Source organism: Pangasianodon hypophthalmus, chromosome 4 (assembly GCF_027358585.1).
Source record: "Pangasianodon hypophthalmus isolate fPanHyp1 chromosome 4, fPanHyp1.pri, whole genome shotgun sequence".
NCBI lineage: Eukaryota > Metazoa > Chordata > Actinopteri > Siluriformes > Pangasiidae > Pangasianodon > Pangasianodon hypophthalmus.
Window position 1 is genome coordinate 23,027,611 of NC_069713.1, and position 25,739 is coordinate 23,053,349.

The 25,739-nt window shown below is 40.9% G+C and overlaps 1 protein-coding gene across 36 annotated transcripts in view; it reads right to left on the reverse strand.

The window, feature by feature from the left end:
* The window catches only part of scrib (scribble planar cell polarity protein), an 84,192-nt gene that overhangs the window by 1,569 nt on the left and 56,884 nt on the right, over window positions 1-25,739 (reverse strand). For 4 of the 36 annotated variants that reach the window (XM_034303904.2, XM_034303906.2, XM_034303910.2 and 1 more), the window contains 30 exons: window positions 22,556-22,645; window positions 22,391-22,468; window positions 21,854-22,183; window positions 19,607-19,687; window positions 17,840-18,085; window positions 17,155-17,265; window positions 16,892-17,068; window positions 16,644-16,760; window positions 16,362-16,550; window positions 16,154-16,273; window positions 16,005-16,061; window positions 15,527-15,583; window positions 15,218-15,298; window positions 12,389-12,787; window positions 11,497-11,571; window positions 11,231-11,290; window positions 10,739-10,786; window positions 10,428-10,553; window positions 9,726-9,836; window positions 9,271-9,321; window positions 8,929-9,069; window positions 8,186-8,348; window positions 7,304-7,535; window positions 6,916-7,005; window positions 6,648-6,830; window positions 5,513-5,647; window positions 3,739-3,878; window positions 3,565-3,602; window positions 3,148-3,222; window positions 1,436-1,487 (listed from right to left, as the gene is read on the reverse strand). In XM_034303904.2, coding sequence (XP_034159795.2) covers window positions 1,436-1,487; window positions 3,148-3,222; window positions 3,565-3,602; window positions 3,739-3,878; window positions 5,513-5,647; window positions 6,648-6,830; window positions 6,916-7,005; window positions 7,304-7,535; window positions 8,186-8,348; window positions 8,929-9,069; window positions 9,271-9,321; window positions 9,726-9,836; window positions 10,428-10,553; window positions 10,739-10,786; window positions 11,231-11,290; window positions 11,497-11,571; window positions 12,389-12,787; window positions 15,218-15,298; window positions 15,527-15,583; window positions 16,005-16,061; window positions 16,154-16,273; window positions 16,362-16,550; window positions 16,644-16,760; window positions 16,892-17,068; window positions 17,155-17,265; window positions 17,840-18,085; window positions 19,607-19,687; window positions 21,854-22,183; window positions 22,391-22,468; window positions 22,556-22,645 — 3,853 coding nt within the window. Of the gene's footprint in view, window positions 1-1,293; window positions 1,328-1,435; window positions 1,488-3,147; window positions 3,223-3,564; window positions 3,603-3,738; window positions 3,879-5,512; window positions 5,648-6,647; window positions 6,831-6,915; window positions 7,006-7,303; window positions 7,536-8,185; window positions 8,349-8,928; window positions 9,070-9,270; window positions 9,322-9,725; window positions 9,837-10,427; window positions 10,554-10,738; window positions 10,787-11,230; window positions 11,291-11,496; window positions 11,572-12,388; window positions 12,788-15,217; window positions 15,299-15,526; window positions 15,584-16,004; window positions 16,062-16,153; window positions 16,274-16,361; window positions 16,551-16,643; window positions 16,761-16,891; window positions 17,069-17,154; window positions 17,266-17,839; window positions 18,086-19,606; window positions 19,688-21,853; window positions 22,184-22,390; window positions 22,469-22,555; window positions 22,646-25,739 lie in introns of all 36 variants that reach the window. The other 32 variants (XM_026936603.3, XM_026936602.3, XM_034303915.2 and 29 more) reach the window with 29 other exon arrangements.

Consider the following 25,739-nt stretch of genomic DNA (forward strand, 5'->3'; position numbering starts at 1 on the left):
CAAAGACCAAACAGGTCTGGTGTTAAAGTAAGCAACAACCTTTCAGTAGGGTACAGGTTCCCAACCCTGGTCCTGGAGAATCCCTACGTTCTGCACTTTTTAAGTGTTTATTCAGCTAGTTAACAGCTTTTACTGAGTCAAAGCGGGTGTGTTAGAGCAGGAAAAACACTATGACTATGCAGGTGGCAGTACTCCAGGACTAGGGTTGGAAACCTGTGCAGCAGGGTATCAGATTTGAGCTTTTGTGGCAGGAACGCTACAATAATCCCACAACCAGCATGGTGAAGACACCAGTTGTCATGAAGCTCCAACAATCCCCAAATCCAGAAGCATGAGAAGCAACACTTCAAACGGTACAGATATTTAATTAGTCATGCACATAACATGGAATTAAAAATGCAAGTGGTGTGAAGGGTACAGATCTAGGCTGGTCGTGGAAGCAGTTACATTTTTGTTAAGTGCTGGACAGCATTTTGGATGCACCACAAACATTAAATGAAGGTGAGGTGATCATAAACTACTCTTTGATGCTGTTGCACTGTCTGTAGCCCATCAACAACACTATCCGCCCCACAGGAACCATCAGTGATCCTGTCTCCTTTAATAGAGCTCACATCCAGAGGGCGAAATGAACCCGACATGAGAACATTTTGGTGAGTTTCCAATCATGCAAATCCAGATTTGTGTAATGCACGGTGATATAGCCACACTATATTTTTTAGAAAACTACAATTTTTATATTGTGGCATATGCAAATATAAATGTATGAAGATTTAAGCCAACAGTAGATATCATTATAATGGCCAATTTCAGAATGGGACCTCACTCTCATTACTTTCTCTTTAATTCTAATGGGCTTCCAGTTAAGATGATGTAAACCATAGCAACAAAATTTTTAAAAGACTTCCAAAGCCATCATTATGTGATTGCGGGAAGTGTTTAAAGTGTTGTCATCATTACTGTCCCCAGCACTTTACAAATCAAAACCTAAGTCTGTGATATTTATTAAAAGTCAGCTGTAGTCTTTGTGAAACTGTACTGTAGGGTTACTTTGGGCCAAAAACATGAAGAATCTAGTACAGATCTTTGTGCTACACTTAATTATTAGAAAACACTGCTCATACATTATAAGAACCTAATTTGATTTTCAGGTTATTCATAGTAGGAGAAAATCCAAAGCATCACCACTTAAGCAGGCTTTCAGCAGCAAACGGTTCCTGAAAATATGCATTCAGTTAGGACCCAAACATGCACTCTCTCTCTCACACGCACACATCCATACATTACTCCTACCAAATTCAGATGATCACTTATCCTAGGAAACTGCCTGTGTCAAGGGGACAACAAGTGTCAGCAAAGTATAGTTCAGAGTGCATACTCAAACTCTTACACCCATAGCAACACATCTACTGATTAGTCATACACATAGGCTTACCTGGGCTAGTGGAGACATCACTGTTGAATCGAACATCTGTAGCATCTGGAGACTGCAAGACAAGAATAAGTGTAAGAGAGTAAAGACTGAAGGGCTTCTCAACCTGAAGTGAATGCCAGCACCACTGTAGGAGACAAAGCCATCAACAGGGGCTGCAGCCAGGGAACAGAAAACTGTGGTTTATAAACCAGCTGAAGTAGCCAGGCACAATGGCACTTCCTCACACAGGTAAGGGAACCTGCTGGTTTAGACCCACACAAATGCCCCCTAGTCTGGTATTAGCAGTTATCCATTAGAGGGCGAGGATATACATCACTGATAAAAGCACTGGAAAAAGAAGAAGCAACACAAAAAAAGCCATACTTGTTTGATACGTAATAGAAATCACACACCAAACACCCAAAAAAAGGCCAGCATGCTACACAGTCCTTCACCCCCAATATGGATGTACCTTGAGTGAACTGAGCTGTACCTGACCAAGTGCGACACAAAGCTCTAGTCCATGTCCTAGTTTCAACAATTCGTGACCTTGGTATTATAAAGTTTCAGGTGAAGACAGAAAGCCAGCTAAATCCTCATACTGCATAAAAAATTATTTGTACACATTTTCTATGATCAGGGTGAAGGCATTGCTTGACACTAAAACTCCACTGTCAAACAACACTTAACACACAATGAGGTCATAGCACACTCAAAAGGCCACCAAACAGCACATCAGATTTCACCAAAACATTTACAGTTCTTAAATATTTTTGTTAATTACCATTATGGATTAGATAAGAAATATTTTATTAACAAAGACATTGTATTACAAAGATAGACTTTCTTTGGAGAGACCTTTATCTTCAGAACTCTCTTTTGGAAATTAGAGCAGAGATCATTAAGCATTTGTATGAATGACACCTTGAAGGACTTAACACACTACATCATTAGAAATAAAGGCCAGTTTTCAAGAAATTTTACAGAGATAAAATTTGGTGGTCTTTGGTGTGGAATAACAGTAAAGGATATTAGAAATACAACCAACACATGACCCCAACCCACATGACCAATATTCATCCAAACATCCACAAAAACACAGAACACCAACACTAAATAAGGCAACATTCCCTTGTTCCCAGCTCCCCATGTTCCCTCACAAGCCCGGTTTAACGGTCTCACCTGTCTTCCACTCACAGCTGATAACCTACCAACCTAATTATGATCAGATTTCCCATGCAGCATAGTGAGATAAAAAAGATAATGCTTTGTCCCAAGGAGCTACTTGGTGCTATGGTCCAAATCTGGCTGATGGACTTAACTAAGAGGGTGCCAGTTGCTGAGGGTGAGTGGGAAGAAAAGATCTGAGTGAAGGAGGTCAGTGTTAAGTCTTTGCTGCCATCCTGACTTTACCCCATGTTTTGAAGCACCATGAAGCCAGCTGATCGGGTCTCAGACTGTCCAACGAGTTAAATGTTTTATTCTTTGGTTTAAGCACATAGAAATTCACGAGTTGTTCAGGTAATAGTTAGTACCAACAGTAAATGGTGACAACAGTGAACTGAACATCAAAGTTGTTTACACAGAGCAGCTGGAGGCCCAGTTACCAGGGACATTGCTATTTTTCAACATGGCCAGGAGGGAGAGCGGTAACAGGGAAAGCCAGGCAGATGAGACTAACTTGAGAGGTTAAGGAGCGTCAGGTTCCTGGGAAATTGGCATGCAGGCAATACCTGAATGTCGTATACAGGTTTAGAAGAAGGAATGGCAGCGAATTGTCGGTAGTCAAACTTCTTTTCTGACAGGGACTAAGGACAGCAAATAAATGGGTGTAGATATATGGGGTGGAGGGGAGGGTGGAGGTGGAGAAATAAAGACAAAGCAGAAGTGAGATAAAAATAAGGAGGGATGAGGAGAGGACAGAGACAAAGGAGAATAGAGGAGGCAGAAAAAAAAGGACAAGGAGGCAGTTCATGTAAATACAACTTTGCTTGCTTTGGAGAATGAATGGAAGAGTAATGGACACAAATTCTAAAAAAACAATACTGTGCGATCTATTGTAGTGTAACCTTAACACTTAAAGCAGTCAAGGCAGCTGTTTTCCCGTCAACACATTCAAAATAAAAACAAGAATGAAAAGTATCTCATACCAGTCGACCTGGTGATGTCACAGCGCGCGGACTGACATCTGTTTGGAAAAGGAAAAAAAAAAAAAAAAAAGATGGCTAACAGGTTCATTCCAGTAAGTCAAGACTTAGAAAGCCATACACTGACACCAGGATGACTCTGACTTGCCAGTATGTGAACAGAGATGGAGTTCTCACCTTCCATAGGAGTGGGTGAAGGCGTGGGTGCAGGAGATGGCGATTCAGCTAACTGGTCCAGTGTGCCTCGCTTTCTCCCTTCCTTGGACTTAGCAATGACCATCTGAGCCTTGAGAGCATCCTGCTCTAAAGACTTCATCCTAAAGGAACAGAAAGGGATTACTGTTAGATTAGAAGAGAAATACAGTGTACACAAATTGATGGGTGTAGTTAGAGTGGAAAAATGAAAACAGGTCAGATTTAGGGCTGTGCCTGGTTAAGGTTAACCAAGATACCATGGCAACATGCATCCAAGATGCATTCAACTTGCTGTTAAAAAGAAAACAATTTAAAATACTTTACTCATCTTGCGGAAACCACAGCAAGCCAACAGTATGGTTCCCTTGCCCAAAATAATTGATATCTAATAATTATTTCTTGTAGGCGATATAAAATTTCTTTTGTACTTATAGGATGGATGTGTGGTAGCGAGGAGGGGAGGGACATTGCTCATCAGGAAGAATTAGAGTATGACAGTTCTTTTGTGCGTGGAGAGCACAGGTAGGAGGACAGGCGATGCTGCTGGGTGTAACACATGACAGACGTGGCGTCATACACCGTTACCATCCTGAGGTCACTTATTTATATTTCATTCTAATATTATGGAATGTCTGGGAGACAGGTTCCTGGTATTACTTACACTAGAGCAGCTATAAACAGTCGTTTCCTGACCAGCCTCTTTTTTCTCTTTCTTTAAGTTAATCAAACTAAAACACGGCTTGTCATGTGAAACAGAAACCAAGAAGCATAAACTCTTAAGTCTTTCCCATGTCTGAAAACTGAAGAATATTAGAATATGTATATTCATATAAACCTATCACTTACGTTACAGTCGGAAGGATCTACTGTCAAAGCCGCACTGTTATAGAAAATTAATCCACACTGTTCGATTTGAGAATTCAACCATGCTTCAGTCTATATAAAAAGTATGTTTGGTATTGCAATTCTCAGCTATGTGAACCACATTGGAACAGATGGAACTGTGAGTACAGACATTTTGGAAAATTAAAACCCACAATTAGGCCATCAGATAAAATTTGGAACATGGTTGAACTGAGACTCCAGAGCACGTGCCATCTCCACTGCAATTTTATCACTACTAAATTTATTTTGCACACAGTCTATACATTCGGTTACTGACACACATCTGGCACAGTTTACTGATACTGTGTATGAGCCAGAGAATGCTTCTATTCTTCTAATATTTCTATTCCGAATATAATTACTGATCTGTTGTGCAGCCCTAAAGAGAAGTGTGAGAGATGTGTGGCTTCATACAGGGATATAAAAATAGAAAGCACGGTGACTGTGGCTACCTTGCTAAATTTTAAAGTTTAGGTAACATATAATTTTATCATTAGACATATCACAAGTCCAAGCAATAGTCACAGACAAAAAAAGGAAACAACAAAAACAAGATAAATAAAGGAACTTGTGCAAAGGGATGCAGCAGTGCAGGGATAATAGTGCAACAGGGGAATATGTTTGTGTGTGTGTGTGTGTGTGTGTGTGTGTGTGTGTGTGTATGAGTGCAAGAGAAGAGGTGTCTGTAAGACCCAGCACACAGCATTCACTCAATAAAAATTCCAGAACCAGCCATGTTAAAACTACTTTAGAAACTATAAAGAATCACTATATACACCACTGCCCTCACACACTACAGCAAGCACCAAAGCAGAGTTTAAAAGCACCAGAGCTCAGCCCCCACAATGCTGTGTGGGTGGGCAGGGCAGACCTGGGCTGAGAGGAAGAGGAGCAGGTAGAGGGAGGAGCTGCAGCACTGTCTAACGACGCCCTCACACGTGACTGGTAGAGCCTCTTGGCCAGGTCTTGCTCATACTGCCTAACGTCTTCCTCTAGACCATAAGGCCTTGGGTACAGCCAACCAGAGAGAGGAAAGCGGGAGCAGGAGAGGAGAGATAACATACAGGAAAAATGCACAAAGAGAAAGGGAAAGAGAAGAAGAGGGTACAGATGGAAGGTAAAATACTATGACACACAGTAAGAATCAAAAGGGTAAGTTAACACGGGTACTCTAATGCCTAGGCTGCCAAAGACACATCTATACAAAAGTGTACTCTGAGTTCAATCACTAAAGCACCCAACAAAAACATAGCTGTATATAGTTGAGTTTTTTTCCTTTGACTATTTACACTAGATAACAACACTATTCCTTCAGTGAATTCAAAATAATTTGGTCAAAGACATAATTTTTTTGAAGATATGTAAGACTCTGCTCATGCAAAGGTTGACAGAGAATTTGAATTCAGCTACATTACTTCTGTGAAAGCTAACTAGACACAAACTTTGATGTTAGTGTAATGCAACTTCTTAGCCAACAAAGACTGTTAACCACTCCACCATAGCGTTAGAGTTGTTTGGTTTCCATGGCTTTAGATGCAGTTGCGGCAGCCGTACTCACAGCCATCGCTGTTATAAGTCTCTACATAATATTTGTAGCCCTGTGGTCAAAGTTGGCACTTGAATCTCAATTCCTGCTCTAAAGCACACCACACAACTGTTGCATGTTTTATTTAGTACACTGTCTGGTAATGAAAGTGCCTTTTTTGCTTAAGTTAAGTTTGAAATTTTTCAGTGTGTCTTTGGAAAACCTGAGCATGGACAAAATGAATGTGGAAGACAAAACATGAAAAACGAGGGCACAATTTAAGATTAGAAAGGAGGGTCCGATGAAATACAGATCCAGCCACAGGCTAAGATGTGAAAACTCTATATGCAGATAAATAACACAGGGATCTCCAACATATAGAACAATAAAAACCACATGAAGCTCTGGCTCAAGAGTTGGGAATGATACACATATTCCTCGTCCCTGGGCTTTATATGTGGTATGATGCTTGCTGCTGTACCTGGCTGCCCTCCACATGGCTCTCTTCTCTGCCTCTAGGGCCCTTTTCTCTGCAGGAGAAAGATCCTTGTCTGGAGCCACACTGAGCTCTGGGCTCTGCACACGGAGCCTCTCCTGGTGCCTGCGCTCAGCCTTGGCAGTACGGATGGGAGCTGCAGACTCACCCGGGTACACAGGGATCAGGCTGTGCACACATGTAATGAATATGTCAAAGAAAAGGAACATGACAGACCATAGAATGATAAAAATGCAATGTTCTCCTTAGTTACCCAGTCATGGAGTTGGGTCTCTGCTCCAGTCTGAAGCTATCCTCCATAGAGTTGCGCTGGGAATCACTTCTACCATCTACAGAGGAAGTCCTACAAAACATGTCATCAAAAAGAAATGATACAACAATTGTCAACTTTAGGCATGAAAGAGGTCTGCCTACACAGTGACTGGCAGGAGCCACAGCCACCGAGCACATAAGAGTGTAAACAAAGCTAACAGGCGTAAGTGTGTGAAAGTAGTCCAGTGGTAGATGGTCACTGCTATACATTAAATAATAGGAGGGCCTTTAAATGTACACAAATACACACATTAGCTACAAATAATAGCCCAAGGAAACAAAGCTACATTAAGTAAGCTATAAAAATGGCAGTGAAAGGAGTGGCCTACCCTGAGCTGCCACAGTAGCTGGGAGACATAGCACTGTAGTTTGGAGGTGTGACACATTGCCTGGGTGGAGTAGAAGAGTGGCTGCTGACAGACTCAACCTTGTACTCTACCCCATCCAGAATAACCTTGCCCTGGGCCTTCATTTGCGCCACCTGCTTCGCCAAATCTTCCTCTTCATCGTCCTCATCCTCATCCAGCAGATACTCCCTTGCGCTCTGCTCAATTCTTTTGGCTGAGGAATTAGAACGGATGTCACACTTCTATAAATCACATTCAGACATTCGAAAAGTTGTATTTGCCAATGCATGTGAACACAGAAGAAGCAAAGTCTAAACACCGATCACTCTGTATAGACTGCACAGTTGTTGAGAACAAGACAACACTCCCTCACTTTTCTGACCCACATTTTATTTCTTTATTTGCATATATGCAATTTATAGCATTCTGTCAGCTAGGTTTACTGTTATTGTTAGCATGGTGTTAGTTAGCTAGTACAACATTTTTTTAATGAAAAGTTGCAATGTCCATCAGCTGTATTTACAGTATCTTAGCTGGGTGATAACGTCAGAGCCATGGTTGAGTCTTTTGTCATTCTGAGATGTGGCAGCACCACAATCCTGTTTTATATTTGATTGTCTGTTCCAGATAATCCATTGATCAATAAAGACAGTTGCATATAATCATTATGTAATCATGGTGTCAAAGTAATGTATTCTCCTCACTTGTCCTACATGATGCTTGTATCAATCACGTCACCTATGTTACTTCAGTCACAATATAACCACAGTAATAATAACAGATAATAATTCTCAGTCACCTCTCTATACTCACACAAACCTGTGATGTACTCCCTAAAGAGCAGAAATCGAGACAAACACTAACCTTCCTCCTCCTTCATTTTTTTCAGGTCATCCTCTCCTACAAGTGAAACACGAGGTTTGGGTTTGCTGTCTGGTGTCTGCTGCTTCACATCAATCTCAAAGTACTTCTGTCTGTCTCTGAAAGACCGCTGCTCTGGGCTCCTTCTCCCGCAGGACGTGGGGGGCTGTAGGAAAAAAGGAAACCCACAATACCAAATCAGTAGTGCAGAGGATAACGTACACAGCAAAAAACGCACTGTGTTTTGCTCTGAACTCTGTAAGACATTATTAAATGTCTTACACAAAATTAATAGATTAAGAACCATCACTTCAGGTCTCACTGTACAAAGCATGATTTGTCTCAAAGGAGAACACAATGAAAGCATAGGTACAAAAGCGCAGCATGACGAGATTATATCTTTAAGACATTTTAAATGGCAAGTCATGAGAGAACTAGATTATATTGAATATAATTATTGTCATGCAAAAGTGAAACAGCTTAGGTCTTGATGTGGTTTCCACCCAGCAACTACAACAAAAAGGTTTCATGCATGCCACCAATCTAACAGCAGTTTTTCCTGAATTAACCTGCAGAATGATTAATCAAGAGTCCCCCAATTAGGAAAGGTCTCACAGTTCTTGGACACTTGTTTGAGGCGATACAAACTTCTGCCCCACCACCACTGAAGTAAAAAGAGCATGTCAGTCAGTACAGCTGTAAGTGAGAGGGCACAAGAGGAGCGCTGACCCTGTCAAGCCATATACCTTAGACTCCAGGGAGGGGCGAGACAGGCGTGGCACAGCTGCCAGATTCCTGTACTCACGACGGTCAGATGAGAGGGAGGGTCGAGGGCTGAGGCCCCCTCTTTCACCCTCACCTATAAACACTTCATTACACTCCTCTGGCTGAAAGAGCCATTAGAGGCACACCATCAGTACCACAGTTGGACATGCTCTCGCTGCTTAACAGTTCAGTGCAGTGCACCATACAATGAGGATAACGATACTCATGAAAACAGTCAACATTGTTTTACGATAATGTGGGGTTCAACACCAGAGCATTAGAGACTGAACAGTATTAAAACACAGGAGGAGACAGAGACATACCTCTGGCAATGTCTGCTTTGGGTGAAAGTTGTTCCTCTGACCATAGAGATCCTGACAAAAAGACAGAATGGGGAGAAAGTGCAAGAGGTTAGGAGGCTGGACAAATTTCCATAAACCAAATATAGAATAAAAAAAAAGAACAGTTGACAGACAACAAACAAATTAGTAAGTTGAAAATATCCATGGCTTTATTTGAAATGTTTTTCTAACAACACTGCACACTGTCAAATACCACAACAAACCGGCAACGACACTGATGGATAGATGGACAGTAGTATTCCGTGCAGAAGAGCCAACATACACTCCACAATGTGAATGTAAATGACTCATGCAAGACTCTGACCAACAGAAGACAAGCCTTCAAAAATGGGCTCCAATGGGAAGGCTTTGTTGCCAGTAACTGGATGTCAAAACAACCATGACATGCTCAGAACTGCAAGGAGCTTCTACCCTACCTGTGGGGGCTCCAGCACAGCCATGGAGTGGGGCACAGCAGCAAACGCCTTATATGCCTGCTTGACATTGATGGGAAATTCGTTGAAAGTATCTGGGGATGGGGCACGAGGCTGCACAGAGGGTTCAAATGCCAAGGAGTCGAGAATAGAGGGGTCAGAGGACTGACCAGAATGGGACAGATAGAGACAAAGAAGCAATAATCATGGCTAGAAAGCATGCAGTGGACTTGTGTTCTGTGGCTGCAGAAATGAAAGCAAATTAAGAAAACAAGAGGAGGATTGTGGAAAAGGTGACTGCATAATAGAAGGAGCTGCGCTGAAATTTACAGACAACTCTAAGACCCTGAGTGCAAGCCCTGACTAATAGGATATATTTTCATTTGTGAGAGTCATCAAAGGTACGTGTTTCCATCAGAGCAAAAATAGGCAATATGGAGGTTACAATATGGAGTCTATAGTTTTGAAGCTTTTGATGCTTTTAAATATCTCTGCACTCCCTTACTTAGATGTAAGTGATTCAAATGATGTGATGTTTTGTGATTCAAATGACATTGTATCACTTCCAAAACTGAGACATGGTATGACAACTGACAGGTGACAACAGATGCGTCTTTTGGTTAATCGGATACTTAAGGACAGGTGGTGGAAAACTGGTGTACAGAGTCTCTGGAATGTGGTCTAGACTGTTGTGAGGAATCTTACAGTGGTCTGGGAGTTGATGGGGGAAGGGCCATGCTGGAAAGGGTTGGGACTACTGTGACCATCCTGACTGACTGGAGAGGCAGGAGGCCGTACTCGTGAGATAGGCTGGATGGCACCAGGCTTGGTCTAGAAGGAAAACAGAAAAATACATCTAAGTATAGCAACACCATAATCATGATATGGCCAAATGCCATAAATGTAAAATGATACCCCTTAGCCTGAAGAACACCATATACAGGTGATTTATGATCACTAATGTAGCCAGTAGCATTAAATAAACTAAAACTGTCTTGGCTTCTTTGGACACTCACAGCTGAATTGTCCTTGGCAGCCACATTGGAGGATAAATGAATGCTTGCCTGGAATGAAGCAAAATTATGTATGGTGTGAAACACATGTTCCTAAGCAGGATCTACTTTCTGTGGACAAGCAAACCTAAAACCTAAGCACCAAACCAGCATAACGCGGGCAAGTCAAGAGCAGAGACAGCTAGCAGAGCCCATCAGAAATGATAGTGCCAAAAATCACAGTTGAGTTTTTAATCCATCTAGTCACCCTGGTCTTGTTCTACAGTCCTGACCTTCATCATAGGCAAAAGTGCAAAGATTTTCTGACGTCATGAAATAGCACAACAGATAAAGGTTGTTAAGCCTCATAACAAGTGTATTGTATTATCCATAGAGCAACAATGCAATTTGTCAATCCACCAAGGCGAATTTGCGAGCCGTTTAGTTTCATTAACGATGATGAGAAATAGCAGAGAAAGCCGTAAGTAGCAGGTCGTGCTCAGACAGCCCACTTACGAATCGGGTCTCCCTGCCTTGTGCGACAGGGGTTGAGGATGAGGACTGTCGAAATGACGGCTAGGAAAGGAGGTGTCAATGAAGGCATGAGTTAAGCAACAACAAAAAGTGAATGATTTATCTCTTTATAATTTGTCATAAGTGGTGACAAAAGCTACTCAAAAGCTTATGCCTATCCTATCAATCTATCCGTTATTGAAAGGAGACCAAATACAAAAGTGATGAGATGATTTTGAGAAGAATGTCCTGAGCAGTTATGGACTCACCAATTGAGAACCTGGGGAATAAAGAGGCTCCCGGACAGGACTGTCAATTCTCGGAGGCTCAGCTGAGGGAGCCTGCTGGAAAATATTGAAAAGTGATGAAGTGGGATAAAGCGAGTAAATAAACAGTTACATCACATCTGTGGTGATATTCATTAAAGCCATGCAAACTTAAATAATATTATTTGTTGCAAAGTGGCATAATATATGTGAGAAGGATAATGCAGACCTATTTGGTAATCAAGGGCTCTCTCTATAAGCTGGTTTGCCATCTTGCCTTTAAAACCATTATAATTATTGACTTTATGCATCCCATCACAAAGTTTCAATAAGTTGATTAACACTTTAGGCTATATATAATTTGTGCCTTCAGAGTCCTTTATAAATTGCTGCTGCCAAGTCTAGATAGTGAAGGCTGAAGATGCCCTCTCGCCCATTTTTTAACTAACACCTGTTGATTTCATATTTCAAGCATTTCCAATCACCTAAAGTGAACATTCAAATGCCAACGGCTTCAAAAGATTGGCCTTCACCTAAACGAGTACTACACTTTATTTGAAATTGCTAACCCATCATCGGTCATACCACCAGTGAATGGTACAATCACACAGTGTGCAAAAAACAGGGTACCTACCGCTAAAACTCATTCTTTAGGTTAAGCAAAATAAATAAATTAAAAGACAAAACAAAGCATGCTTTTGACTCAAATTAGTGTTAGTGTGTCTGGGTGGTTTTATTTCTTAAAATGGTATGTTGCATAGTTCTACAATGAACAAACACAGATTTGTTCATCTGAACAAGCATTTGCAGGAACTTTGATTTTAAATAAAAAGTGACAGGCCATGCTTCTTCCAAAAAAAGCACTCAACCCCAAACACACTGCCCAAGGGCTTGCCTTATTATACAACCAGGTCTGAAGCTGCCCCTGCCTGCCATAGCCTGTGGGCGGCCCTGAAAGGATGCGCTCCTCAAGGGGACGACCCTTGCTCTTACGATTAGCTACCAGGAAGGGATTTTCTTTGAAACAGATTGGCTGAGAGTCCACAAGACACTCCTCTTCCTGTGCTTCCTGTGTGACTGTGGGTGCTGGACTGGGGTCCTGTGGCATAGCTGTGGTCTGTTTGGGTGCTGCTGAGGTTGTAATTGAGCACAGTGAGGATGAGGGAAGGACAGGGGCATCTACATGGTACAGGGTTGCATGAGCTTTCTCAAAGCACAGGGGTTCTATAGTGCCAGACGGCCTGGCCTGAAGAGCACTCTCCATGGGACAGGATTCAGTAAAGGTAGAAGACAGCTGAAGAGTGAGAGAGAGTAATGAAAGAGGGGTGTAAGAGGGAAAATAATACAGGTGCAGGAAAAGCAAACAAAAGAAAAGGAAAAGAACAAAAAATAAAGAAGGAAACAGATGCCATAACTCTGAATATTCTAACAGCCAATCAAATTAAAATCTATATATAGCTATCCCATCTTGGAGAGATATATCGCAGATTACAGTTACCAAATTCCACACAACATGTCTCACTATTGGTCGATACCAAGATTTTGCAAAGCCAAATGATGATGGTCGAGTTGGGTCAACAGTCATTATGTCTGGGCTTAAAGATCTCTCAGCTGTACAGTTCCTATCACTGCTAAATTTGAGACTTCTAAATCCAGCCTGGGCAATACCACCATACTGAAAATAGTCACCTTGATAACAGTGGTGCTGTAGCGCATGGGGGTTGGTACTCTATGCTGAGAGAACAAGGTCAGTGGAGAGGAATGCAACCCAAAGACCTTTGACTAAAGACAGCTGCACACTATGTCACACTCCATGGTTGCACTATGGCCATGACTGTATTTAACAATACACACAGAAAGAGCTCAGAGTTACTAAAATGCCCATGCCATCTGTCAAAAAGTACTAAAAGACTGAAAATAGCTAACAATGCCATTAAGATAAGAGGCAAGTGGCAGAGTACATTTCTTGTTACAATCTAGTTCAATGCATCGTCTATATATTAATACAGCGAAACATCCTTGAACTCCAAAAGACAACATTACAAATCTCTACTCCTGACAAAATGTGTCTAGAGGACTCTGTGGTAAGTCTATGGTAAGTTCCCACAAGCTAACTGCCCCTTCCTTCTTCCACTATCTCCCTCCCTCTACTTGAATAGCTTTGCCAACAGCTGCATGCCCGAAGTAGGCGAAATGCTTAAAAATGCAAACGTGCAATGTTCAAAGTGGAAACACATTTAAAGCTGTTTATACTTAAAATTGTTAAAAAGTCCTCCATCATGTAAGACACCAGATTAACTTAGAAATTCATATAAATAACAGTTTATTTATAAAGCAGTAAGTAAACCGGCATATGCAAAATGAGATAACAGTATAAGGATCTTTAAAGAACGAATTGTACCTCAAATATTGATACGACATAAATCCAGCAGAACTATATACCTACTACATCAAAACGACACCCAGGCCTATGTCAATATCACATCCAAATTAAGCACAACTGGTAAATACCTCATTTAAAATTAAAAAAGAAAAACAGAAACAATAACACCACCAAATAAAAAAAAAACAACAAACGAATAAAAAAAAATACACCAGCAAATGAAAAACAGACAGAAAGAAAGTAGAATGTAGAACATAAATGAAGAATGAAGAAATAAAAAAAGTTTTGAAAAGAAAGAGTACAGAAACTCACTTTAAAGAGAATTACAGGTTCAGAGATCTCTGGTTTGATCTTCCTCCACTGATAGAAAACTCTTAGAGAAGTGATTAAGTTCTATCATGGGAACCTTCCTCCTTAGTGGCCGGCCCACCCACCCATGAGAAGCGTGTCCAACAGTCACTCACATACTTTTTTTAAAATAACCTCTAAGCTCTTGTCAGCTGTCAGCCCAATACCTCTGTACAGTTTACTCCTGAGAATGAGGAGCCAGTTACACCATTCTGTCTGAGGTAAAGAAGCCTGAATAATATTTAGTCATTTCTGCAACTTGGCAAGAAGGTAAATGAAAATCAAAAGGTCAAGAGATTCTTCTCCAGACTAAATAGAACCCAACAGCGCATTCACTTTAAGGACATGGAGACACAGCAATGCAAAAAAGTCCTTCACGCGAGTTACCAAAATGCGCACCTGCTACCAACCAAAACGACACACGTGATTATTCCTTAACTTGGACTGATCTCAGGAAACTGAATATTTAATGCCACAAAATTATTTTAGCATATCTAATATTTATTATTTTTTTCATTAAATGCAGATCAACCAACAAGATTTTGTCATTTGATCAACAAGATGTTCATTAAAACTCATGGGAATGAACAAGCAGTTTTAGAATCAGATTCATAAAAGGTTTAGTGATTAATAATGATTAGATTTAAGGATTAATAATGATTAGATTCATAGATTTAAAGCATAAGTCTGGCTAATAAATAGCTCCTTGAAATACTCAAACCAATTATATATAAAAATATATATAATTGATGTACATATAAAAAGAGGGAGGACTGTTCTAATTTAAGGATAGTTCTAATATTACTAACGTCCATAAGCAGTGTGAAATCACACTGGCATTCGTCAATGTTCATTTTCACCACACTCATGGAACATAGTACTTATAATATAAGTGGAGGGTGTGTAAAGTCTATCACACTGAGATGCAGCAGTTCACAGGAATCTGATCAGGGAACTCGTCCAGTACGTAAACTGTCACAGTCTCAAACTCACCCGATTGACCCTCTGCAGGCTGGTTGTGGGAAGAGCTGCCAGTGTCTTGTAGTCCAGTTTCAGAGGTCCAGTGCTCATGCTCTGCAGAAAAAAATACAGTACGACATAACATTATCATACTGCACTGCTTTTTCAGTGGTACAATAAAAGTGGTGCAACAGCATTATTGTCTTTCTGTAATATACACAAAAACTAAAGCTCAGTGTCATAAGGAACAAGCTGATGTGCGGCTGCAGTCCAACTCCAGGGCAAAGTGCTGCCCTCAGATGGCCAGGGCTATCCTAAAGCAGCAGGGGCTTAAAGCCTCACCTCAGTCTCCTCCTCCAGCAGACGAGTAGCCGCTTCACGCTCCAAGCGCATACGCTCCTTCAGCGAAAAGGGGGGGGAGGGATAAAGGAGGTGGGAGGGGGTGACCAGTCACACACGAAATCACAGACCAAAAAGTAATGGCCGGTGGACACACGCACACGTCCATTCAAACGATGGGGAAAGAAATGATGTTGGCCGCGGATGAATAATGCAATGGGGGAAAAAAGGTGGCATAAGAGACATTAATAAAATGAATGAATGAAAGGGTGAGAGTGAAAATGACACCCAGATCCATTCAGAAAGAGGTGGGGAAAAGAGGGGATAAGAGAGGAAGAAAAAGGATAGAACCCACACATATTAGCACAAGTCATAAGGGAAGCTTATGCTGTAAGGAATTTGGAAAAGCTACTGCTGTTGTCCTGAACCCATGTCCTCTATGACATGCCTATGAGAGCCCTACATTTGTGAGTTCACTCACCACTTTCTCCATCTCCTCCCGTTCCCACTGAGACGTCTCTCTCACCATCTCAACCTCCTTTGGAAGAAAATGGCAACATGGTTCCTTTTCATTCCTGCCTCTGACTTCCCCTAAGAAATGTTCTACAGTCTGATGTACAAACAGCTCACCTTCTGCATGATGTCCATCTCTTCTGGGCTCAGATCTCTGTCTATTGAGGAGATGCTCTCCATGCTGTTCTTTCGAACAATTCCAGCAGCAAATGGGTTCGCAATGACACCCGGAGATGCCTGGGCAAACAACAAAGAGGAAAACCACATCTGAATGTCTGGTGTCTTGTTCTTGTGTACGCTGCCACGGTTTCAGCTGAACATTTACCTCTGTGCCAGCGACGTTTCTGGGGTCAAAGCCATCACACACCAGCATGACCAGTGTATCTCCTGTGGCACGCAAGACCCTGACTGCTTCCGTATGAGTCATTCCAAGGAGACTGTGATTGCCCACCTCCAGGATTCTCATCCCCACCTTCAGGCGGCCATCTCGTGCTGCAGCACCACAAGAGCTCACCTACATAGCACAGATAAACATGTTAAATTCTTTCATACCAGTCTAGTAAGCAAAAGCTAAGCTCAATCAATACAAACTGAACATTGTTTCTACCTTGGAGATGAAGATGCCTTCATCTGTTGGATCAAATGGGTTGCCGGCATGCCCTCTGGCTCCTCCTCGGATGCTGATGCCCAGCTTCTCTCCAGGCTGCTTGTGAATGACAATTTCCTATACACATTGAGACCAGTGGATTAGTTTCCACTCTGAGCAGTTCCAAACAGCTTCAGTGTATCTGAAAATGTACTACTGCTGTTCCACCTGACAAGTTTGTGTGTGCACAAGTGTGCGTGTGTGTGTACCTGCATGCCAGGTGGTGAGGGGTCTCTGCGCACTAGCATGCGGATCTCCTTGTTGTTGGACAGCAGGGCTTTGACAGCCTCCTGGTGGGTGGCGTGTCGCAGGTCAATGGAGTTTACCTCTAGGATGCGGTCACCTACACGTAATCCACTCTGACAGGCTAGGCCATGAGGGATCACCTATTCACACATGTATAAGGTGGTCAGAAAATGTAAACAAACATAAAATTATCTTTATCTGCTGGGAAAGCTTGGCAAAAAGTTACCTTTGAAATAAACACTCCTGGTTCACTGATGCCAAATGGATGGCTGGCATGGTCACTGCCACCCACAATGCTCAGACCCAGAGGACCACCTGTTTTGACCAGTGTCACTTCCTGTGAGGGCAAGATATGATGTCAGGGAACATAATTTAAAAAAATAAAATAAAATAAAAATTAATATATATATATATATACACATACATACAACAATTAACATACTGAAAGCTGAATGTTAACAACTATTCAGTGTTAACAAACTGAGTTTTGAAAATTCTATTTTAGTTTTTAAAAACTACTGAAGGAAACTTAACTCTAATCAAATGGCACAATGCAATCAATGGTTTTGAAACAATTCCATACAAAGGTTTCAAAAGGGACAAACGCTATCACAACACATCCACAAACAGGCGTTCATACCGTGCACCATTTTCTCTGGGACGCATTTATGTTAAGTTCCAAGAAAAAGAAGTGACAGTAATAAGCAATGTGGCCTTATGAAATATTTCATTACCCTAAAACAGACATCAAATGAACTATTTTATAAAAATCTACAGACTAATATTTTCCTGACATAAAAACATCCTGAACACACCCTGATTACTAATATATTCAGTTATCAGAAAGTCACCTAGGTACACAGACTTACTGGCCAATACTCTGCTTGCTGAATACTTCTGAAGGTTCTCACCTCTATGGGGTACTCATCCTCCATAGGACAGCTGAGATGGTTCCCCAGGCGGTCATCTCCTGCCTCTTCTTGCTCTGGTGAGTCTGAAGGCTCCGGAGGAGGAGGAGAGTGGGAGCGTGCTCGGCCTGAGGAGCCGCCCGAGCTCGCTTGTTCCCGCTCCACTAGCAGCGAGATGGTGGGGGAGGTGCCGGTAAGCAGCGCTACTGCCTGGTCATGTCTGGCTTCTGTCATGTCTACACCATTGATCTAAAGCAACAGTCACACACCATAGCAGGTGAATGGAAGGTGAGGGGAGTCTTGAACATCCAGCAGTGCTGGACTGGATGGGGGCAGCAGGTCATGCTTAGGAGCTAATCATCATCATCATAGCTTACTCTCTCAGAGGTACATGTATTTTCTGTTAGACAATTCATTTAGGCATACATTTTTTTTCATACAGGCAGATGTTAGTTGAAACAAGTGTTACAGGGCTTCCAAACTTTATAAAAAAGAGCCACTAATGCACACTCAATTAACTACAAAGCTTAATAACCTTCATGCATTCTCATATTTATGGTAGAATTAATGGTAGAAGATTAAGATTTAGTCTTTCAGTAATAAGCATGCATGCAGCCCCGAGCAGGGGTTTGTTTGAGAAGGAGATTGGCCTGATTAAGGGTGGAAAGAGAAAAGTGAAAACAAAAGAAAAGGTTCAGCCACCAGGAGTGATAGAAGAGCGTGCAAGCTGGAAAGCATAACCACTGCAGCAATCTTCTCAAAATCTATCTCAAATACAACTATGTTTATTCAGCTCTCTCTTAACTACATCTAGTTATACCTAAAACTTGCCTAACAGTGTGTTTAGCTCAAACCGAACTAGCTTGACTAACTACCTAGTTAATATCTGAAATTATTAATATATTAAAATCCTTAGTTTTGCCTTTATCAATTTTAAACACAAGAGTATTACTCTTCAAAAAGTGTGGCTTTAAACTGACAAAGGCAATGAAATAAAATAATCATAATATACACATTGATTGCCCTAGTGTTTGTTTTTTTTTTTTTTGTTTTGTTTGTTTGTTTTTAAACTACTATGCTACTCCTGAACCGGCCTATTAATTGGTGCTTTCACAATAGTGACAGAGACCAGCACTGACCATTCAGTATCGGCGCTTACCATTGGCTGCTGCTATGGTAACTATGCAACCAGTTACCTATAGACCCACAGAACCCAGCTCAAATCAGCCCTCATGACAGTGACCACCACCAGGCAAGCAAGAAGTGCGTTAGTGTGTCCATGCGAGGACAGTGAAAGAGCAAGAACTCAAAAAGAGATAAGGAGTGTCAAGGTGAGATCAAGAGCAGCTGAAATCTGAAATCCATCTATACAAAAATAAATGCAGAACTGTTTGGGGGGCGGGGGGTAGTTACACACAGTTACACACTTACAACACAACCATGTGTCATCTTCAGCGAAAGAAGGGGGAAAAAGGCAGAAGGTTCAGAGCATGCAGGAGGGTCATTTTAGTGAAACAGACTCAGTTACTTTACTCAGGAGACCACACTAAATCTTTCACAGGGTTAATTTATAGTGGCGACTTTAATTCTGAAACAATTTCCTTGACTTTTTGTGATATCGCTGAGAGAGAGAGAGAGAGAGAGAGAGGGCAAAAGTGAGCGAGAGAGTGAGAGAGAGAGAGAGGGCGAGAGAGAGCGAAGCAGAGAGAGTAAGTCAGAGAGTGAGTGAGCGAGAGAGAGAGAGCGAGAAAGTGAGAGCACTTCACTCACAGATATGACTCTGTCTCCCACGTGAAGGATGTTGTCTCTGTGAGCAGCACCTCCTTCAGCAATGCGAGAGATGAAGATTCCCTATTATGGAGGAAGAATAGCAGTGAGAAACAATACAGGTGTTACTACACCACCACACTGGCATGACTGCTGGCCCAAACAAATTCAGGTTTTAAGAAAAGACATATTTTTAGTAACTTTTATCTAACAACATACTACTATTATATATATGAACATTCCATTGTCCAGAATTTATGTCAACGACTGGGGTGAGCACTCAGGAAAGTTTAAATATTTTATACAACAATTAGTTCCAGGCCAGTAGTTTCACTAGCTGAGCGGAGTTCCCAGAGTGCCTATATTTATTAGAACGCACTGGAACGTTTCACTGTGTGTATCTCTCTGCTCATCTGTGTTTGCCACATACTTCTTCCACTTCCTAGTTCAAAACCTTTACTACAGTAGAGTTAGCTACATCAACAGCGCATATGGTAAACGTAATTTTCAGGAATATAACTTTTGCTTAAATTATGAAAGTTCGACAAATGAAGATGAAGATGAAGAGGACTGTACAAATCAATGTGTGCTATAAAGTGAGTGTGGATTCTGCAGGATCTATTCACATATATACATATTGTGTCCAAAATGTCACTTACTCGATATTAAGTTCTTGTTTATACAACTGTTGTATAAAAGCACTATTGTATTTGCAATTGCAAGGTTATAATGAATATCAGTGTGGCTGTGATTACCTACACCACTCTCCCTGCGTGCGATATTGCTTAAATATATAAATCTGCTTAGTGGTTTCCTACCCCATCATGCCATTGACACAAGCCTTAATAAATTTTGTGAGGTACTTTAAATTCTAAACATTGGAAGGCCTGGTTTACTGTTGAAATAATTACGACTAGAGGTTTTTAAGTATTACTGACTTAAATGACTCTAATGCATGGTACAAACTTAGTCAAGCGCATAGGTACCATATCTTAACAGAATACTATATTAATAGTTATTTGAAGGGCTCGAAAGAAAAAAAAAGCCACACACGCACACATGCCTTAATAAAACTCATTAACATGCTTCAGATATTCTAGTTAGACTGATTACAACACAAACACAAAAGCAGGACAGTCACATAATTCAGTCACAGCAAGGCAGCAACACTTACAGTTACTCAGCAAAGCTGAGTGCACACGCAATGGCTGTCTCCTTCTACAGCACTTGAAATGTTACTGTTTTATATTTATGTAAGGTGAGCAAGAGGGCAGTAACACACGTGATCTTGTGTGATGAGCCCAAAATACCCTTCTCCTCCACCCTGCCTTAAACACCAGTTCCCGCTCAGATGTCACGGCTTGCTATTCATATCTCTGTTGCCTTAGTGGCACCACAAACCACTAAACTGGAAAAGGTTGCAGTGGAAGTGCAGGAATCACTGGAGCAAAGTTTTTACTGGCAGCGTGATGCGAACATATATACCTGGACAGCTTGCTTATCATCAGCACTATGAAATATTCACTTGGGAGAACACTTTCGGTAGAACGAACCATGGCAAAATAGTGCTAACATAAATAACGAAATGCCTTTCATGACTTTTGTGTTATAAGGTTGTATCTGGATGAAAAGCAGGTTTGAAATCTGGGGCATGCAGTTAGCATATGAATGTAAAATCTATGTGTCATGTGATACTAGTTATTTTAAATTTCTTCTGCACTGAAGACTTTTTGATGTACCACAAGTTTTTTTTTGTTTTTTTTTTTACATTGTAAGACTAAAAAAATCTAGTCAACCTAAACTAATCCTGCGTGTACAGGATGCACAACAGAATGTGAACATTGACAGACCAGCTGATAGAATTTTACCAAATGTATCCTATCTTTTTTTTAAATATTATACCAAATACAATGAAAAGTAAAAAGAAACAACAGCAAAAGAGAATTATGTATTCCTCCAGTGATGATGTTCATGAAGTTAACTCATTTTTGACCAAAATGCCAGAGCCTGAGAAAACTGAGGTCATAACTTGCGCACTTCTTGAATGTTAAATGAATTTTATATTCATCATAGAAATACATATGTATGCTGCTAAATTATCTCTGCTGTTAACAACATGCCACAGGAAAGTTTACCTACTTGCATCAAAGTTGATATTTTCAACATGAAATAGTAAAAACAAAAAATGAGACAGAAGTAGACAGGAGATACAAGCAAGTGTTTACTATATGTCCAGTGTTCCTGATTTACCATGTCTCCAGTCCGATACGGTGTGGAGCCTTTTCCCCCAGCGATGCTGAAGCCTAAGCCTTTGTCGTTGCGGACTAAGCAGGTGGCCAGGCGCTGGCAGGGGCCCGTGCTAACGGCAGTGGATCCAGGCTCCAGGCTGAATGGAAGGCCAGTGGACCTCCTCTCCCGGGGGAAGTAATCATCCTCGGGTCTCAGGGGTGTAGTGGTGATAGGGTTCTCAGGCTCTACCATTCGCTCACGAAGCACAGTCATGGTCACTGCCGTTCCTGAGCTCCGTAAGGCCTCCACTGCCGTGTGGTGCTCTGCTCCCTGCAGATCTACCCCGTTTACCTGGGAGCACAGGAAGGAAATGAGTTATAGTTTTCTCCTGCTGTACATATCTGATGTGGCATACAATAAAGTCAGAAATGCATGGTGTGATTAACTCTCGACCCTTTTGTCAACATTTTTTTATTTTAATCTTTTTGCAAATCAGTTTCAGTAGAGCTGAAAAAATGGTTTAAAAGAATTTCAAACCCTGCGATAACACAGATATACCTCAAGTAATTTGTCTCCCACTTTGACCCCAGCTCGTGCAGCTGGACCATCTTCTGACACTCGGGAGATAAAGATACCCTACAGAAAAACACACAAACAAATATTCAACCAGCATGCAAATTATGACAAGAAAATAAATACTCATCTAATGATAAACAAATGTACCTCATCATCTCCCTTGTAAGGAGTGGATCCTTTCCCCCCAGCTATACTGATGCCTAATCCACCAGTTTGTCTTAGGATGCTCAGGACCAGCTAAGGGTAAAGTGCAGAGGTCAGACATTCAACAAATCCTCTTTTTTTATCTCCATAAACATGGGGTTAAATTATTAAAGAAGGGACTAATCACTGAACAAATTCCTCCTTCTAATTAATGTCCACTTCTTTATTTACAGTCAGGTCCATAGATATTTGGACAGTGACACAATTTTTGTAATTTTGCCTCTGTACATCACCACAATGGATTTGAAATGAAGGAATCAAGATGTGATTGAAGTGTTTCAGCTTTAATTCAAGGGGTTTAACAAAAATCCATTTTCCCTCCATTTTGACAGGCTCAAAAGTAATTGGACCTTGACTGATAAGCAGTTTTATGGCCAGGAGTGGCCTGTTTCCTCCTTATTTCATGACAGATTAAGGAGATAGAAGGTCTGGAGTTGATTCCAAGCATTGAATTTGCACATGGTAGCTGTTCATGGGAATGAACAGCTCAATATGTGGTCCAAAGAAACCTTCGATGCATGTGAAGGAGGTCATCATTAGGCTGAAAAAAACAAAACAGACCTATCAGAGAGATAGCAGAAACTTTAGGAGTGGCCAAATCAATTCTTAAAAAGGAGGAATGCAATGGCAAGCTCAGCAACACCAAAACGCCTGGAAGACCACGGAAGAGAACTAAAGTGGATCATCACAGAATTCTTTCCTTGTTGAAGAAAAATCCCTTCACAACATCAACAGAAGTCAAGAACACTCTGGAGGAGGTAGGCGTATCATTGTCAGAGTCTACAATCAAGAGACACCGTCAGGAATGTAAACACAGATGGTTTACCTCAAGATGTAATCCACTGGTAACACTCTAGAACAGAAAGGCCAGATTAGACTTTGCCTTAAAAAAAAAAAAAAAAAAAAAGCCTGACCAGTTCAGCTGACCAGACCAAGATTAACTTGTACAAGAATGATGGTAAGACAAGAGTATGGAGAAGCAAAGGAAGGGCTCATGATCCAAAGCATGCCACATCATTTGTCAAACATCTGGAGGCAGTGTTATGGCATGGGCACGTACAGCTGCCAATGGAACTGGGTCACTGGTGTTTATTAATAATGTGACTGCTGACAGAAGTAGCAGGATGAATTCCGAAGTGTATAGAGCTATACTCTCTGCTCACATTCAGTCAAATGCTGCAAAATGGGTAGGACAGCACTTCACAATACAGATGGATAATGACCCAAAACATACTGCGAAGGCAACCCAAGGGCTTCTTATGGTAAAGAAATGGAATGGCCGATGACCTCAACTCAACTGAGCATGCTTTCCACTTACTGAAGACAAAACTGAAGGCAGAAAGACCCACAAACAAGCAGCAACTGAAGGCGGCTGCAGTAAAGCCCTGGCAAAGCATCTCAAGGCCGGAAACTCAGCATTTGGTTTCATTTTGGTGTCCATGGGTTCCAGACTTCAGGCAGTCATTGACTGCAAAGGATTTGCATCCAAGTATTAAAAATAATCCTTATATTTATAACTATGTTAGTTTGACCAATTAATATTGAGCTTGTGAAAATGGAGGGACTCCACTGGATGTAATTCCTAAATGGTTAATGCAATATTTTTGTTAAACCCCTTGAATTAAAGCTGAAAGTCTGACTGTAGACTGTAGATCAGTGGTTCTGAAATAGTAAGTTTTTTTTATCTAGAGGGAGTGACAGCTCGGTGAAAAGTGTACACTGCAGCAGTCACAGTGGCAGACAATCCAATCCAAACATTCAGAATGGTTTCCTTTCCTTACTCTCATGTGACCTCTAAGCCAAATTGTGCATGTTAGTGAACAGAAAACTGGGAAACCCAAAGTTAACCATTTGCTTTGCACTATATCATGAAACTTCTTGAGGAAAAAAAAGTCAATACATGCTAATTTGCAACCAGTGACCACATACGTGTCAAGAATCTGTAGATGCTATTTATGAGGCAGCTAATTAAATGCATTCATTACTATCACCTTCAACTAGAAAATGATCTCCCAGGAATTTATGGAATCAAGGAAAGGAAGCCATGAATGTTGGGACAGGATATTGAGTCTCATATTGATCCAACTGATGTGGACACCCAGCAAAACGCATGCAAGAAGTCAGGTTTTCACTGACACATGCCAAGGACATTTTATTAAAACTATCTTGATTAAATAAAATCTAGGCTCATTCACGATTTACCCCTGTTGGGATCCACATTTATTACGAGACTAAACAGGATGACAAACATTTACCTAAATAAACAACAACAACATCTACATACTGACTACATTATACATACAGAAACGAACACATGCTAAGTGGATTAATAAGTGAAAAAAAAAAACATTGGTACTTCAAAGCAGCAAACACATTAGTTGATAATTGAAAAAGGTTAAAAATCAAGTAAATATGCCGAGGAACAAGATGGATGCTGGCAATTCTACATAAGCAAGCCATGCAAAATAGACGTGAACACTACACTTGAACGACGTAGAAGTCTAAAAGAAAGATGAATAAAGGAATGGAAAGGGCTAAAATAAAGTGAGCACGACGCTCTGGGCCAGTGAAACTTCCACATTTAATTTTTAAATGAGTTATTGATGCAATGTTTCCATCTAACTGTGTGACAAACGCAGGACAAATATATGGACATCTGATGATATTCTCTCATTGCTCATGGACAATACTAACAAGTCAACTCATCCTAACATTTAAACATAGCAACATGTCTGCAAATCAGTCTGGCTTGTATAAGAATTAGTTGATAAAAAGCAATAAATGATAATGATTGCCATGTGAATATTAACTGGCTCTCTCAATAAACAATAATAGCAAGCTGCAACACTGCAAATTGAAACTAAACTAGACAGGACTACAGACGGCCAACGCTATGTTCGACTTAACTCGGGTTGGGAAGTTGGAGCTTGGAATTACATCATTTTCGACCTTCAAGCTACAAAGTGCGGGAAAAAAGACGGCTGCCTCCACATGTCATTTATTAGCAACATTATAGCCAACTAAGTGTGATGAGTAATGTATATTTTCCTCCTCAAAACAGCACTCTGTATAGTATATATTATATTGAATAATTAATGATAATTATATGTATTATTTAATTCTTATA